Genomic DNA, 18390 nt, shown 5'->3' with positions numbered 1-18390 from the left:
CTCAACAACAGATTGTAGATCTCCTCATGCCCTGCCCTGAGCACACATTAATAATCGTCTCTTGTCTTATTCCCATACAGACCATTAACATCAAGCAACCCTGTCTTCAACCATACTCACTGATTAGTAGCTCTAAGGAAGAGGATAAATACTGTAATTCACTTTCAGCACCTTAAGAGCAACTACCTCCTGCGTCTGCCTCCCCCTCGTTTTCTCCCCCGTCACACACAGGGACTTTACATATAGGGCCATACTGTAATTCATGTGTTTGCTTTAAACCCACTGGCCAAACACAACACAGCTGATAAGATGGGGACCCAGGTGCAGGAAACAGGTACATGATATTGTTAAACCTACAAGCTCAAAGCCTTGCTTGTTCAGCTGCTTTCCACTTGTTCAGAGGCTCAGGCCTGACTAGTTTCAGATAGTGTTTCAAAGTCATAATTTCCTTGATATTATTTACACCTGCTGGGCCATGTTAATTGAGGATTTGTGGTATGTACAGATTGTAGTTATCAATCAATTTGAATGACTATATATAAAAACTGATTTTTGTTTAATATGCACTGTTGTTCTTTTGAATGGGCTCGAGTCTATCCTGCACCAAAAGCAAGATGTCGCCAAAAGTCGTATCGTTTGTGCCCTGCAAAGACAATATTAGGGGAATACTCATGAAGAGCAGAGGATAGCCTTAACACTTTGTGTGTCCGTGCTCGCTCCCCCCCCCCCTCTCTCTCTCCCTCTCTCGCTCCCTCCCTCCCTGTGTATGTGTGTTTCTGTGTGTGTGTGCATATAGGTAATAAGCTGCTCCGCCACTGCGCAACGATGGAGCTATCGCAACGATGGAGATGACGCAAACCGACCCAGCTCTCCGAAAAAGTGTTTCAAGACGAACATGGCGGCAACTTAACCGCGGTCCAAGATGACAATGGCCAACGGGAGAAAGGATTCTAAGCTTTCCACCCAGGTACCGGACAGAGTGCGTGCATCGAAAGAGCTCTTTGCTCTCCTTTAAGTCAATCTGCAAACCGAACGGCGACACACGCGCAGCATCAGTACCGAGAGGCTCGCAAAAGCTGGTCTCGCTGTGTCCCCTAAAAGAAACACACCCGGGGAGGGACGGTAGGGAGAGGGGGGCATGCGGTCAAAGAGGACGCCGTTTCCCCCCGGAGAGCCATGGAGAACCGGGATGCGGCAGCGCGAAGCTTAATCTGTGCGGGCGCGCTAATTGGATCGGAATAGCACCGATTGCTGCGGGCGCGATAGAGGAGCGCCCTGGACCGGCAGAGGCACGGTACCCCACCGCTACAGAGGAGAACCAACCGGAGTCCGTCTCCCCCAAGTCAATGAGTATTGTGGCAGAGCAGCCCCCGCGGTGGAGTCGGCCAGGGCAGCACTTTCCTAAAATATGACCAGGGGTGCTTGGATGCGTCGGCAGCATGATGAGGGCTTAAAATACTGGTTTGCACCCCGAGAGAACGAGAAGCCATTTACCGAGTCGGAGCGGGCCCAGAGATGGCGACTGTCGCTGGCCTCTCTGCTCTTCATCACCGTCCTGCTCTCTGATCACTTGTGGTTCTGTGCTGAGGCAAAACTGACGCGAACCCGAGACAAGCGGTCGGACGAGGGGCTTGCAATTACGGACATGGGCGAGTACCCAAACTCCCTTCACCGACACTATATCCCAACATCACCTGACCCCGACCGTCTCGCCAGAGCGCAAGATGTTATTTTTCTAGGGAATTCTACCAAACCTCTGTGGCGAATGGACACCTGTCATCCAGACAGCTGGTCCAAAGAGTGCTTTACTTTCACGGACGCGGAGACCGTGTGCCTGGGCCTCTCCGTTGGAGGGGAAAAGGGGACACAGTTGTCGAACGTGAATCTGAGCGATTTGTACCTTTCTTTTTGTAATTCCTACTCACTTTTGGATTTGTTTCACGGGTTTACGAGTCCGGACGATTTAAATTGCTCCTTGGATATGGGGCAGGATGTGCTGGGATGCAGCAAGTGTGTCCGGGCTTATCAGCTTCTTGACCAGCAAGCAGAGGAGAACTACCGGGAGTTTGAACTGCTGGTTCAGAAATATGAGACGGATGCATACTCAGTCAGGACGTGCATGGAGGAATGCAAGGTAGGTCGAGGACACACACACACACACACACACACACACACACACACACACACACACACACACACACACACACACACACACACACACACACACACACACACACACACACACACACACACACACACACACACACACACACACACACACACATCTAGGGGGGCTGGTTCACAGTCGCCATGGTAACCGTTGGGCATATCTGTCAGTATGTTGCTATTTCGTTTTTTTTACTACCAGTAGGCTACCTACCAGTGTCTTCACTGCATCATTTGGCCTGTGATTGTCAGGCCAGATGACAGCAACACACACAACTGCACCAGATGACAATGGTATGGAGGCTAGAGGACAGAGCAGCAGAATCAGAGAAGTGTTTTTCTTTCTCTGAATCCCTGAGTTGAATTTCTAGACCACTTTGTAAAATGTGACTGTGGAAGTGATGTTTGATATTTTGAGCAAGGGCAAGGCTTGCACCACAGCTCTTTGAGATGAGGGGAGAGAGGGCTGCTGAGTGGAGCTCATTTCAATATCGTTAATAGCACACAAGTTATTTCTGCACCTAATCCAGACTTTGTATTGTCCCCAGTTGCTTGTTGATTCAATAACACAGCAACCTTAGATAGAACATATCTCAGGCTGTGGAGTAAACGTTGATCATGTCCAAAACAAACCCAGGTCTACATCATATACACACGCAAACTAACACACTTTTATGTGTGTAGCTCAAAGCATCCTGGCTCGGCCGTGTTAAACAAAGAAAAGATACCTGTAAATAGTGACACTGTAGGGATACACTGGTTGAATTACTCTTCAATCTGCTTCATTTGTTGTGCACTGGACTGTTGCAGAGGCTGTTTCCTTCCGAGACAGCGGCACAGCCCCCTGTGACCACTGTCCATGGTGCTGAAAGAAGGCCCAGCAAATGGCCTTTTAGGAGGACTTGCATGTTTCTTTATCTGTGTACTTTCATTGTTTCTTTATCTGTGTAATTTCATATGAACTATGTCCATTGTTTCAACTAGTCTGGCAGTTAGGTAGGGTTACATTCTGTACTTTACTGGACAGAGACCATGACCAACCTAATTTATTGAACACAGCAACCACTTGTGTCATGTATGGTGTGGGAATCTCTCATAATCAATAAGAAGTATGGAATACGGTAATGGTAATATGAAGTGTGGCCTGCTAAAGACACAAGACATGTATGATGTTAGACTGGCGAGTGTTGCTCCTGCTATAAATACAGTAAATGAACAAGAACTGTGTTACTTGTATGTATGCTTGGCAGATGCACTTTAAAGCTCGACTGTGAAATACAGATTTGTATGTGTTTGGTGCTTAGCAAAACCAACTCTCTTGTCCTTAACATTAAGGTTTTCTATTATCACAATAACAGATGTTATACAAAAGGTCAAAAAGCCAGGGTTGCTGCTGTATCACCACAAGAGCACTATAACACAGGTCAGGGGATGAATCTAAGAAAGCAGGAAATCTTCCATTTATAACTGCCCTCATAATGATCCTGCAACCCAAACCCATTTTTACAAGATGGATGTTGTACAAGGGCAGATGGTCAGGGTGCTTGGCTGTGAGTGCTGGTAATCCGTGTGTGTATGTGTGTGTGTGTGTGTGTGTGTGTGTGTGTGTGTGTGTGTGTGTGTGTCTGTAAGGCCAGTTAGTGGGAGGATACACCGAGGATAAACCTTCACAATGGAATCATGTGCTGCTTATATCTTCATTCATTGAGTCATAGCTTATTGTTAGGCCTGTGTGCATGCATATATGTATTTGCTCTGTGTATGTGCATGAATCTTTTTCCCATTAAAGTATATAGACACTTTCCCTCTTATGTCAGCTAATCACTAGTGTGCATTTGCACTCCTACTCTTTGCTAATGTAATCAGACTCAGGCAGGGCTACAGCAGCATTTTAGCCCCTTTAGCCCAATCTGAATTGCTAATCTGCTCCATGTTCCTGTGACCTTTGTGAGAGAACAGCACCTCAGGCCTGCGTCACACAACCCTGCTTCTTTAAGAAAGACTCTGCTGGACAATAAAAAGAAAGTAGAAAGCTTGAAACAATAACTATTGCTATTCACTCTTTATTGTCCTATTCCTCTCATCTCAGACCTCTCTACTTCGTCATTCACATTTTAATTTGGCTTCTTCCAAATGGTTTGTTTTGATTGAAACTGTGTCATCACATTGCATTTGTGTTTGCCGTAGATGTGTTTTTGCAGTGTCTAAAAAGGAAAAAGGAAAACAGACTAGCAGTGTGATGAAAAAAAACCGTGAAGGAATCATTGAAAGAAGATTCGAAGCTGAAGTAGGTGTCACAAAATGTACTTTGTATTGAAAACTTAGGGCAACAATATCAGCAGATATAACTAGAGTTGTTCCAATACCATTACCAGTATCCTAAATGCTTCTGATAAAGTCTAAAATGCTTGATAGGCTATTGGCAAGAATTCACGTCTATGAACCAATCTGGTACCACCTTGTGATATCATTAAGCAGCTAAAGTACGCTTTCCAGAAACGACAACACATGTCAATATCTTTTTTACCTCCATTGAGAGTCGCATATGCACAATACAGATTGGACAGATGCTAGTCCTCTGTGTCCTACAGCTCCATTGTTGGCCAAACTATTAGAAACACATCAGTGAACCACACGGTTGCACTGGGTTACATGTTTCTCCACTTCAATGAAAATTGGCACAGTAGCTATCCACATTCCCTATCCTGCTGTTGTGAATAGCGCTTCAAATGTGTAATAATCCGTGGCTGAAAATAGTCCCCAACGGATGCACGATTTACTTTTGAATTACTAAGAGCTGCAGTTCCCCGCAGTTTTAGGAAATAACTCAACCTTTAAACCTTCAACCTTGTAGCTGAGGGCCTAAACGTGTTTGTAAAGAGCACTCCAATTTAGCTAATTTATCAGCCACAGACCTTTGCCAGCACTTTTTCTACTAACTTTGAATCTAAACAAGATCATTTGATAGGCTTTCCAACTAAATTGATTCTAACACAGAAGGAAAAGCACATGTTTAAACAAATAAATCCCATTTAGCTGCTCAAGTTGCTACGTCCTGACATGGTGAATGTTGGCTCACTGTCCCACTATCACGCCTTACTGCGTCACTTGAATAACACAGACTCATTTTTAATATATATAAACACCTGTTCTTTTCCTACTATGACTAGGAAAACTGACTGATCTGAAGAGGAGTTATTTGGGCAGGTAGTTGGGTGCAGTCACTGTGCATCAAATGATTGTTATGTATCCTCTTTTCCCGTACCGGTAATTTTCTTCTTTCTTTGTTTACTCTTTCCTTGTTGTGTTCCTTACACCTTTTGATTTCTGTATGAAACACAAACACACACACACACACACACACACAGACACACACACACACACACACACACACACACACACACACACACACACACACACACACACACACACACACACACACACACACACACACACACACACACACACACACACACACACACACACACACACACACACACACACACACACACACACACATACACATACACACACACACACACAGCCCCATGTGTCGTGTTTCCTGCAGGTCCAGACCTGACTGTCCCTTCCGGTGTAATTTAATTTGCACTCCCATAATTCTCTGCTTTCTCTGGTGGCTGTGTCTCCAGGGCTCCGTCTCAACATGTTGATCTCTTTTCTCCATCTTTCTGTCATTGTCCCTCTCTTTCTTTCACATCATTCCCTCTTTGTCTTCCTCCCATCTGTGTCAGAGCTCTGAGGACCATCATCACACATCACACATGTCCAGTTTCAGCCTCTACGTCACCTCCACCCCTGTTGCCCTCCTCCTTACAGTACAGGCAACACCCTGTAAGATGCCTCTGTTTCTATCCCCCTCTCTCTGCTCAGAATGATGTAGTCATTGAGCTCTCTTTTTCTGCTGGGGTGAAAGATGCTTATCTAGGTTAAGGTCCTTTCCTTCCCATGAATACCAGGTCTGTCCACACCAATCCCACTGTGTGTTCCCTCACTCAGCCTCAATTGCCCTCCATTTATTAAACAACCTTTTCTCTATTTCTAAAAGCCTTTTCAGTTAAGCCCCTGTTTAATTTGTTTATCTTTACCTCTACGGTAAGGACAGACCGATTGTGTTCTCCATTTAATTAAATAAAATAACAAAAGGTTGATGAAAGTGTATGAACAACACAAGATGGTTGGTAGGTTGTAAGGGTTTACAGTCATGTTTGTGGGCCGTACTGAGACACAGAAGGACTAAATATGAATGTCAGCAATGACAATACTAACAGCTTTTCATTTTGTTATGCTTTTGGCCATGTTAGCAATTGTGATGATGATGGGTAAACAGTATCATTGCTTTTGTTATGATTTGATCATGAAACAAAGAATTTGACAAATCGAGACTTTGACTTGATGATCTGCTATAGTTAAAAAAAACAAATGTGTCACCAAGCTGATTGTAATTCTTCTGAGAGGGACATGTTTCTTTAAATAGATGATATTAAAAATGATGGGATTGAAACTGTAAAACATCCATTGCATGATCCACAATTTGCTCTTGCTCACCACGAGGTAGTGCATAGAGCCTAGAACAGTTTGGTTTCTACAATCACCTCAGTAGTTGGCATACAGCTGTTCTCACGTGTTGCGCTTCAAAAGGTCAGTGGCTATCGAGGTCAAAGTTTAAATAATTTAACTTTAAGCACAGGGCTCTGTTACAATTTCGAGTGGTGTGCAATGCCGAGGGTCGTGCTTGCGGCTAGTCTGGCTGAACCGCTCTCTCCATAGACACCCAGCGATACAGCCGGCACAGAGCACTTTTTCCGCTGATCATCTGAAGGGAGCTTTAGAAGCTATTGGAGGACTCACAATCATATTACATTACATAACAGCTTGACATTGTCCAAATGTTTATTTATATTTCTGAGCCCTTATCCATGTTGGCTTAAATGTTTATATATTGTGGGATCCAATAGCATTTCCACACCAGTTATTAAAGAACAGTTTGTAAAGATGTTTTTTCTGAGTTTATCAGAAAATTCCCTCTGAACCATAACTCAATAGGATACATTGTCTGTGAGTCATAAATGATGTATGTCAACTGTACAAAATGTTATGGCGATCTTCCCAATATTTGCAGGGATAACTGATGATCTGACGATGTGACCCCTAGAGTCTCGCTGAATGGCTAAAAACGTTATCTAAGACAAAATGCTGACTCAGCTCATGTTTCTGTAAACACATTTTGCTTTAATACGATCATATGTTTAGCTAAACTTCACATTTGTTTAAACCGACAGCTTTTATTAAAGTAGCAAACAGCATATTATGTATAGATTGTGCTGCTATCGACACAGACAGCATTGCCCTACTGCAAGTCCTGCACTTTTCTCTCTCTCCCTCAAATTCAATTAGGGCTCTGTTGCTTCTCTACGCAGCTCAAATAGATCCAGGGAAACTCCCCTTCATATGAGCTGCCAGTGTTTGTTTCTCCCCAGGCAGGAGATAAGGGAATGCGTCTGTTCGAGAAGAACACAGCACTCCCATGGAAACGCCTCCTCGTCGGCCTCTATTCCCCGTCCACGCAGCACATTGAGAACATACAGCTCCCTCCTCTCTCGCAGCCTAGGGCCTCAGCTCCTATCAACACTTCCACACCCATTTCCTTCTCTCCATATACAGTATGTTCCTCCCTCCTTCCTGCAAGCAGCTACTCGGAAAAAAGTCACGTCCCTCAATCAGGTTACATATGGAGTATTTGTCTGATGCGTGGGCACCTTTAAGGCCAGCTTAAAAGTCAAAGAAAATAGTATAGGCTTGTCCATGCACCTGTGAGTTACTGTGTGCAAGAACAGCTCCACTCATAATGAGATCGACGTTGCAATGATTCTTTAAAATGCATCCATTCAATCCGATTAAAAGCATAAGCAAATTATGACTTTTACAAATGCACACTAGCTATCTGTCTCTTCTCTCCTCTGTCTCACTGCTTAGTTGAATGATTTGATGAGTGGGTGAAGTGTTATGTTTGATTTTCTGTGACAAAGTGAAACGAGAGAAGTGGCTAGAGTGAGCGGAATGGCTGCTATGGATATCCATACAAAATGTGTTGGAAAACAATAGGCATTTATTTTAGGCATATAATGATTTCAGCCCATAATTATCTGAAATAGTCAGCATCTCTATGAGTTTGCTTTGGAAAATAACGGGTGTGTCTGGGGAACAGACTTTGAAATGTGTCCGGGATGCAGATATATCTGCCACTTCAGTTTTATTCAGCAAACAAAAGGAAGCTTGACAAATATGATAATGTGTGGAGAGATGAACAAGTGCTGCCACAACAGTCCAGCACTATTTCACATTACTGTTGTCAAGTTCTCCTTTGTGTTGAGATGCACATGTTAATTCAGTGTTTGTGTGTGTGTGTCCAAAAGACAGTGATATGGAGACTGAATTGTTTATTTGAAAGGAACATATACAGTATGTTCCTCTCAATGGAATCATTTAATCTGAGCTTGAATGAGGGCGTTTACAAAGCAGAGAGTTAGATGGTGTTTTTTATATTGGATGATAAATTGAAAGGCATCTCACGTCGCATTTTTTTTTAACAATCTCTCCTAGAGATAAAGACACCTGAATTAAGGGTCCACTTGAGATTTCAGGATCTTTACAATCAACTTCTCCGTAAAATAGTTCAATGGATGAGTTGTAGGTTTACAGGTCTTGACGATTAATGTTGCATGTGGAATCTATAAAGCCATTTGTGGCTCTGAAAGAAACTTATGCAAAATGTAAATAAAGAAGAGAACTTAGTTCGATAGCCCACTCCTCATCTCTATTTAAGGTTTGACATTAGCTGCTACTAGCATAACACACTCAACAGTGTTTTAAGAGTTCAATGCTAAATCTGTGGAGTACTTCCTTTAAACCCTAAACATTCATCTTGAACAAGCTTTTTTTTAAATCATATTTCCAACCAATTCCTGCTAACATACACAAATAAAATGATACTCTGTTCCCCTGAGCGTGCCTTCTGAGGCAGCACTCTCTCTCAGGCTGTTGACAAATCTGCTCTTAATCACAACCCCGACCTTAACCTTAAGCATTTGATGTAAAGGATGTTGATTAAAACCTCATTGATTTTAGAGGGGGTAAGTAGGTAAATTAATATGTTTGTTAAACCCTACAGAACTGAGCTGAACTCAGACCCCATCGACACATTCATCTACTTCATGCATCTCTGGAGGATTATAAAGCTAGTATATTTTTTTAAAAGTGCCAATGCAGCCAAAGAGCAACAAAACCAGCATTCTAACCAGATAGGGAAAAAAAGTAACAATGCTAATCTATCCAAGACAGAAAGATAATCACTTGTCCTCCCAAGTGTGGCTACATCAGTAAGCAGCCTGTTAAGAATCTACTTACACAGCCCATCCCCTATAGGGACAGCTGAGGTGACACTGACATCACACTGAAATTGGCCATAATTGTTCCTGTCATATTAAAAGCAACCAGAAGAAAGCCAGACAGCAATTCCAACATCTTTGACAAGGTCATACAAAAGTCATAATGTCCTGTTTATCTGATCCCTGCCAGTGTAACTGCAGATGAATTGGTGAGAACCTGTAATGATGAGCAAAACTTTAGTCCATCTACTGTAAGCTATTCATGCACGTGTTTGTGTTAGTTCACTGATAGTTGTTTGTTGCTAAGCTAAGCTGCCAATGTTGTGACTTCACCACTAATGTACGGCAGTAATGTTTTAATGTAGCCAATAGCTTCAGGTATGCTACGACTACCTCCAGTGCAAAGTAGTGCTGTCCCTGATTTGTGTGTAGCACGGCTAATCCCAAGATTGCAATCTGTTGGAGACGCATATGTCTGTGTCAGGGAAAGTTTATTGAATCACATCTGGATTTCTCCTATAGGACAACTGGACTGAGAACAAAAAAAAGCTAGATAAAAAAAGGAACCGACAGTAGAAAAAGTGAATTGTTCTGAGGAAACTACAGACTGAGCATCACTGGCAGAGACGCAGAAACCAGTCACAGTTCTCAGACTCTGGTGACATTTGCACATTACTGAGTCATCATCATAATCAGCCGCTCACTGTACGTCCTGATTCAGGGAGAGCAGAGATGCGAGAGAAGTTTGACACACCGACAAGCAGTTTCATGATTACAAACTCACACATATACAAGCAGACCCATACTGTTGCAAAACCAACAACAGCACTCACAGGAGAGAAGCTGACAGCGATCAGGTGACAGAAGCAAATAGACGGGGGGAGAGAGACGAACAAATCAATGGTTAGATTAGAGGAAATACCCGGTGATGTGTACAGCATGAGGAGCTCGTGTCAAATCCCTTGACATACTGTATTTTCTCTGGGTTTTGTACAAACAATTCATTTGAGCACCTGCTCCTACCTAATCCTTTCAATTTTAATCAGGCTAGTGTTTCTGTCAGTGGATGAGTGTGTATGTAGAGGGGGGGTGCATGTTTACATGCTTGAGTGCATGGTGCAGGGGGATGTTGTAGTCCTTTCCATCAGCAATGTGTCATAAGTACGAAGTGTCAAGTAGTCTGGGAGATTCACTTGTTTTCTTTCTTACAGAGTTGGATGAGAATTTAAATGATAAATGTTCTGTCTTTTTGCCTTCAGTTGATAGAACTGCAGTAGGGAGAAAGAGGAAGAGAGAGGGGGATGACATGTAGCAAATGTCCTTGACAGTCAGATTTCTACCAAGGGATCTGATTGGATGTGCTAAATACGTATATGTATGAAGCCAGGATACAGTTAGCTTAGCATACTGTAAGCAAAGAGAGCAGTGGCACATTTTTTGGTAGGGGTGCTTAGATTCTTGAAGAGGTTTCCCCCATTCTTTTTGACTGAGAGGTTTGAGCTGCTTGTAGTTTATTTGTTTACCTTTGGAAAAAGCAAGGAAAGTTGTATGCACAAGCTTTATATTAGCTGTACAGACAGTGTTATTGAACTCTCGATAGAAACACATCTCTGAATTATTCCTCTAAAATGTTATTCAAGTTGAAGCTGTGAATATTATTATGTTATTGGATGAAATGTATTTATTTTCATTCTAGATTAATCCGTGTACTATTAAGTCTATTAACCAGATGATTTGAAGAATGCACATTACGATGACCCTGATCCCCGAGTTATATACAGTACAGTATTCATTGTTATATAACATAAATCCAAGCCTCAAGATATTCCATTTTCCAACAAAAATGATCAAACACAGCAGTAAAAAATATCCCTCTTAGAGAAAATCAGAAGCAGAGATTCTTTCGAATTTTTACTCGATAAATCACTGAAAAGACAATTTGTTAGCCAAGTAGTTGCCAGTTATTTGTGCAGTCGATTGACTTTCAAATAATCAATAAATTGTGTCAGCTCTAGCTGCAACATCCTGGTGTTCAGTGGACCAGTGGTGACACTTAGAAGTAGAAACACATGGGGGATGTTGATGCGGGTGTTTTTGTTTTTATGGATTTTTTTTTTTTACAAGTTTGAGAATTTGGACTTTGCTTTAAGCTCTAATTTACTTCAGTCATGATGTCATTTTTGTATTCCTGAATGAAAAATAGTAGAAATTATGAAAATATTGTTATCACAGCATGAAGGATGGCTACAGTGAGGTCAACAACCTTTCGCTAGTGATTCAAACTTTGCTTTGAAACATGTATTATTTTCGTTGTAAATGTTTACCATCAGCTGTGTTTCTGCTAAAAAGGGTTTCCCAGGTGGGGAAGAACATCCTAATAGAAATACATTTAAGCAATATTACACTAAACGCCTCCATTCAAACTGATGCAAATGAGTTTGTGTTGTCCTCCTCACAGGCCTCATTACGAAGCCAAAGACGCTGATTATTCACATTATTATTCAGTGGCACCTAGCAACCACCTTACCACTGAGGAGCTTTTCCTGGAGCGTGATACAGGCCCTAAGTATGTGATACCTACAGTTTCGTGGCCCGATTTCGTGAGTGGGCTGAACCTTAGCAAGTAGTATCCTCAGCCCCGCACCTCTTCCCGTCTGACAGTAATTTGATTGTGGATGGAGAGAGAGAGAGAGAGAGAGAGAGAGAGAGAGAGAGAGAGAGAGAGAGAGAGAGAGAGAGAGAGAGAGAGAGAGAGGAGGGAGAGAGATATTATTGATGGGTACAGACAGAACATGGGAAAGGAACAACGCAAGACAGAAGAGGAATGGAGGGGAGCTTGACCTCACGATGAGGGTCTTATCGGCACCTCTTTGTAATGCTTTTTCGCTCGCAGCGTTTGTGTGATGTGGATGGATGGTGTACGAGTTAGCGGGGTTTTCCACCGGCTGAAGTTTCCCTCTTTAACTCACACCCTTTTGTCCATTGGTCCTTAGCGCCCATCTGCCGTTTGACAACTGTCATCATTTCCTCAGCCTTTTCCTCCAACTTCCCCACTGTCATGTTTCATTTTCAAATTATTTTTCTCCTATCTCTTTCCCACCTGTGAACTACCATCTGGATCAGATACGATGCTTCAGTGCTGTCCTGCTTTGTCTGTTTTGTCTGTTTTAGGGCATTGACAGCCCCTGACTGATTCTCTGTAAATTATTCATCTGCCATTGACTTTTCAAAAGCACCGAGGATGAACTGCAACACTGTTATCGCTTGCTCCTACACCTCTGTGACGCTGTGCTGTACCTCGCTTCTTTGTAAGCAAACACACAAAAGGCATGTGCATGGCCCCAACAATCAAGTACTTACCGAATGTCATTTCAACAGAAACACGAATGTGCTAAAACCCAATTTAACTTCACTTAATTTTTAACTATTGGACCCCAATTAGCTATTACGTGTTATGTGTCAAAATGTTTGTTCCATGCACTTAATTTGTGTTTAGGATCCACGTGCCCAGAATCCCACACACAAAGCTGAGACAGTAGTCATTCAGCAGACAGTAGGATGAACTTTACATAACACTAAGCTCTTTATGGAGTCCAGACCGCCACTCTGTGCTTGTTTACATTGCTTTAACCTGAGGGCATGAATGTGTTTTGGTGTAGATATCGTCTCCCCACTGGGATCCTACACACTCTCCCTTCTGTTCCTCTTTCCATTTTTATCAAGGTGGTTACGCGTCACACAATCGCTGCCCTGTGTGCCACCTCTTCCTCCTCTCACTATCTCGCTCCCTGTAGCCCTAATCCTCCAGTGCAGGCTCTTAGCTGGATAATGCTGTCTCCCATCCTTTCTCTTTATGTCAGGATTTACAGCAGTACCCCTTCATATCCCCCTTTTAGCACTCTTTTGGTAGCTTCAATGTTACAGGGCCGTGCTCTTTTGAGGGGATGAGATTCAGTTGCACAAAGTAGGAGCTCGCTGAAGGTCCAACCAACCACCATTTGAAAGGGATTGCAGTTGTAGTTGTGTGTGAGAGGGCTTGATCACGGAAAGCTGGCCACCGACACAGAAGGACTCCCGGGTTGCTGAATCACGATTACGAAATAAATAAGAGAGAAAGTGCATCTCTGTCAGCAGAGCTTCTGCCAGTCACAGGGTAAAAGTTCAGATAGTTATCATACGAGGATAATTAACTAAAATACACTTCATTTATTTTTAAATAACTGTCATGAGGCAGTATTTGAACCAACCTTAGTCATGGGTTTGTCTTAAATACAAACATTTAAATATTGTAAGCCAGATTTGTAAAGGATTGCTCAAGGCAATGAATGCCAACTTAGTTCAAAGAAGCAACATGCAGTAATATAAAAGTAGTTTTCACATGATTAAGTGAGAGTGTGTGTGAAACAGTGCACACAATCTTAATGGCTGAACATAACTGGCCTCTGGTCTTAATACTTTCTGTCAATATCATGGTGTGTGACATTTACAAGAAATATGGCTGAGCAGAGGTATGTGTGTCTGTCTGTGTGACAGAGTGTGTCTCTATTGGAGTGTGTGTCTTTGAGTGTGTGTGTCTGTGTGTCAATTATTGTACATTTTTAGATTTTCATTTTCTATGTGTAGTTAGAGAAGGGCACTAAGGAATAGAGTGAGAGAGCACACCAGTGGTGTAGCTATACCTATTTTAGGTGAACTTCAGCCCACCTAAAAAAAATTAAATCCCACCCAAATGAACATTTTGAAATTGAAAAGAAAAATGTATATATATATTTGTTTATGTCTTACATTAGTGTTGAGAGTTCTGCCCCCTCCCCTTACCAAGACCACACATGCAAGCATGCAATTCACTTTAAAGTGTTTTTAAAAATCTGCCCGGGGAAGTATGCCATCGGACCCCCCTAAAGGATGTGAAGTCCACCCCACTCAAACTTCAAAACTAGTTATGCCCCTGGAGCACACAGAAAGGGTGAAAGCAAATGAGAAACGGCACGAGAGAAGTGGGGGGACATACATCCACGATGTGTGTATGATGTGGCTCTTTGCAGTTAGTCAAATAATTGTCTCTTCGTCTCTGACTGGTTGGCCACCCCTGAACTATAGCTTTCCCAGCCCCCTTTTGGTTCTCGTAGAAAAGTTCCTTGGAAGTAGCTGTGCTACTATTTAACCGGAGAAGGCAACCAGATTAACATTTGCCAAACTAACCAGTTTGTTTACAGTTTGAAAGTCTTATTCCCGCCTTATGCATGTTGATATGGTTTTTCAGCAAGCCAGAGAAGATGCTGCACCTATAAACAGAGTAAGACAAGCCACACTAAAGATTATTTTAAGATAAAGGACTTTTACGATGATGACTCACTAGTTGGTTGACCAATGCACATCTGGCTAAGCGCCCCACCTCTGCTGAACCTCAGCACAGAGACACCTCACTGCGGTTTTCAATGAGAGCTTCAAATTAATTTCCATCGCCCCCGTTATTTGCCCTCTCTTCCAGTTATAAAGTAAATGTCTTCAATCTTCATTTTTGTGTCCTACTGTACAGTCCTTGATGTCAGTCTGTTATGGTTTGCAATGCAGGACGTGACCATATTATGCCGTCATTCCTACTTAGTGTGTGTCTGTGTGTTACTCATTCCCGCAGTGCAGTGTCTTTGAACATGACAGGATGAAAAGGAAATGTGAGTTTGATGAACATATTTTCAAAATCTCTACACTTTAATGATTTGTTTTTGTGGTATTTTTGGAGTTGGTGGAATATGAAGCAAGACATAACACCATGTGTGAGTGAGTAAGCAAAAAAGGGAGAGCCAAAGAAGATGAGGGCGACTTTCATAAACTGACTTATTGATTTCCCATTTGAAAGCAGGGGTGAGGTTTCGGACAGGAGAGGTTTGGAGGTGGAGTCATCAAGAGAAAGGAAGACATGAGGTGGAAGAAAAGACAAAAAGAGCGGGGGGTGGGCCGGAGATGGACAACAGAATAATATTGATGATGGTGTTTGAAAAGGGAGTGAGCTGGACACACATGTAAGAGGAGAGTGGACACACAGGGGGAGGGGCTGGTGATGCAGGCTTGACCTTAAAACCCCCCCCCTCCCCATTTGAGATTGATGTTTTCAGTCAAGGCACACAGATGCTGGTAGCACAACTCTGGCATAGGAAATGATGGTGATTGATTGATAGGGGACGATGCGAGTCATATCCTGTACAGAGAGCACCAGGACTTCACTGACAGAATTGTTTTGGCTCTCTCTTTTATCTCTTCCTCTCTCTCCATTAGTCCTCTATTCCTAAAGTCTAGAGCCCGGGTACAAAGTCAGCCTCCTCACCATGATGATGAAATACAGAAGACACGGAAATAAAAGCTGGAGCTTGTGGAGCTAGTAAGCTAGTATTACAGTACAGCATTACTGTATCAGTAAAACTGACCCTTATAAAGGATTCATAAAGGGTTTATGATAAGGTTATTAATTAGGTTGCTAACACGTTATTAATCATTAACAATCTTTTATAAACCAGTTCTCACATAGTTTTCATACATCAACATAGGCTCACTATTTTGCAAGATGACTAAGCCTTACATTGGCTACCTAGCTTACTCGTTCTTCATCAGCCAACATCCTTGGTATCCGTTGAGTTGATTCTCCCCCCATCCATCTTGATGTTTCTTGGTATCTCTTTATGACGAAGTAAGCTAAGTACACAGCTAAAGCTAAAACACATTTTGTCACAATAGTGCAAACTTCCATAAATAAACACAAGGCTAATGTAGATAATAAGCCGGTTATCTGCTCTGCTATCATTTACAGCTTGTTAGAGCTGATAAACACTGTTACTCTTTTGCTCTTGTGTTTTTGGTTTTGGTAATTAGGAAAATTACCTTTAAGTTGGAACACAAACATAGTTCATGCTGTTTAACTGCAGCTGTGAACAGACATGACAAACAGCTCTGAGCTGCTGGGAGCAGTGGGGATCAGAGCCAGTGCCGCACTTAATGTATTCGGTGTCCACACAGAAAAGGCTTCCCTCAGCCTCACTACGTAATTATAGCTTCTGGATCATTTTAGCAAACATTTCTTACTTACATGCCTGTGAATGTTACTCTATAAATAGGCAAGTACCATCAGTTATTAACCATTTGTGTTTTTTAATAAGATGTATCATCAGCCGTTGTTTTCTGAGATGTTTTATTTTATCCCTTGATAAATCTTCCAGACGTAAGCCCGCAAAATGTCTTAATCCATCATTCATCATATAAATAAAGCACTATCTGACATTAAAGTATCAGTGCAGTAAGTTTCAGTGGCTAAAAATACAAATTGGTGCATCCCAACTCTTTTTCCCCGTCTGCCTGGATTAAATGTCTCAATTTCTCTCCTTCTCTGCATGTGTCTGTCACTCTTGAAGCTGCACAAACAACAGCAGAGCGAGACAGTAGATAGGAGAAAAATCACAGGTGGAGCACATGATGCTTTTACAAGTCTTTGCTTGTGAAAGCCCATTATGTTTGTTTGTGGACATGTGTGAGTTTGATCTGGGCATGTGTGTGGTGTGTAATGAGTGAGTGTGTGTGTGTGTGTGTGTGTGTGTGTATGTGTGTGTGTGTCATTGTGTTCCTGTGTGTTGTTGGGGCTCAGTGTAATCACAGCTCTAATCTGTCTGCCAGGAGTCCGTGTGTGGGTGACATTAAAGTTCTCATTAGCACTGTAACTCAGCACCAATGTCACTGTGAAGACACCAACGACACATCCACTGCAGCAAAATCTACCCACCATGTGTGTGTGTGTGTGTGTGTGTGTGTGCGTGTGTGTGTGTGTGTGTGTGTGTGTGTGTATGTGTGTTTATGTATGTGTGTGTGTGTGTGTGTGTGTGTGTGACAAAAGAGAGAGACAAAGCTTCTTAAGTTAACAGTTTGAATGTTTCCTTGCACCCATTCTCCTCAGACGTCGTCTATAATGTCTGTTTATTCATTTCTCTTGCTGGCAAAATGAGATGAAACAGTACACGATTGCTTAGTTTGAAAACATGCACTATTAAAAAGTTTTAGAATAATAATAATAATATAATTTTGTTTGAATTACCGAGCGAGATGAATCATTTCTGGCTGCACCACATTTTCCGTTAAATAACTTAGCAGTTCTCTTTATAGACACACTGTTTGATGTAGCTTATGCTGAAGTAAGGCAGGATGAATGACAAAGAAGAGGTAGAAAAGGAGGAATAGTTGGGAATAAGGAACAGATAGGTTGCCATGGTAACAGGAACCGGGCTGGAATTTAGTAAAAGACATAGACCGGTTTACTGAGTTTAAACCACAACAATGCAAGGTTACATTGCAAACCTCGGCAGAGATGCTCGCTGTGAATCAGTTTACACTTCTTTTCTCGTGTTAAGACATCAGCATCCTGTTTCTATACCCATCTGTTGACCCACCTGAATGCCGTTTGTATAAGCATGGCTGTGAGCGCGCTGCACCAAGTTGGTCTGAGTTGTTTGCAGCAAGCACATTAAGTAAAAGAACCAAAGCGAGTGAAAGAAGTGGGTCAGGGGAGGATATGGGAGTCTGCACTCAGGCCGGTTCTGTCCGATTTCACACATTCCAGTTAATCAGCCTCTAACACTTAGCATCCTCGCTTTCTCATGAATGCTAAAGCAGAAGCAAGCTGCCCGACTAGTCTTTCTGGAGGAGAGGACAAGCTAACATGCTAACATGGCACTAATCATCTCTTTAATTCACAGAAACGATATCCTTGAGAGGATAATTTGGTGTTTTTGAGGTAATCCTGCATGGCCCTAGTACCGTGTAACAGTGTTGCACTGGG

The 18390-nt window shown here is 42.4% G+C and overlaps 1 protein-coding gene across 1 annotated transcript in view; it reads left to right on the top strand.

The window, feature by feature from the left end:
• The first annotated feature begins 1408 nt into the window (after window positions 1–1408).
• The window catches only part of LOC134866964 (NALCN channel auxiliary factor 1), a 67773-nt gene continuing 50791 nt past the window's right edge, over window positions 1409–18390 (top strand). Inside the window, exon 1 of the mRNA XM_063887207.1 lies at window positions 1409–2134. Within this exon, the coding sequence (XP_063743277.1) occupies window positions 1409–2134 (726 nt within the window). The remainder of the gene's footprint in view (window positions 2135–18390) is intronic.

The sequence above is a fragment of the Eleginops maclovinus genome, chromosome 7 (genome assembly GCF_036324505.1).
Source record: "Eleginops maclovinus isolate JMC-PN-2008 ecotype Puerto Natales chromosome 7, JC_Emac_rtc_rv5, whole genome shotgun sequence".
Taxonomy (NCBI): Eukaryota; Metazoa; Chordata; class Actinopteri; order Perciformes; family Eleginopidae; genus Eleginops; species Eleginops maclovinus.
Note: the sequence above shows the minus strand (reverse complement) of the source record. Positions and strands in the feature narration are given on the sequence as shown.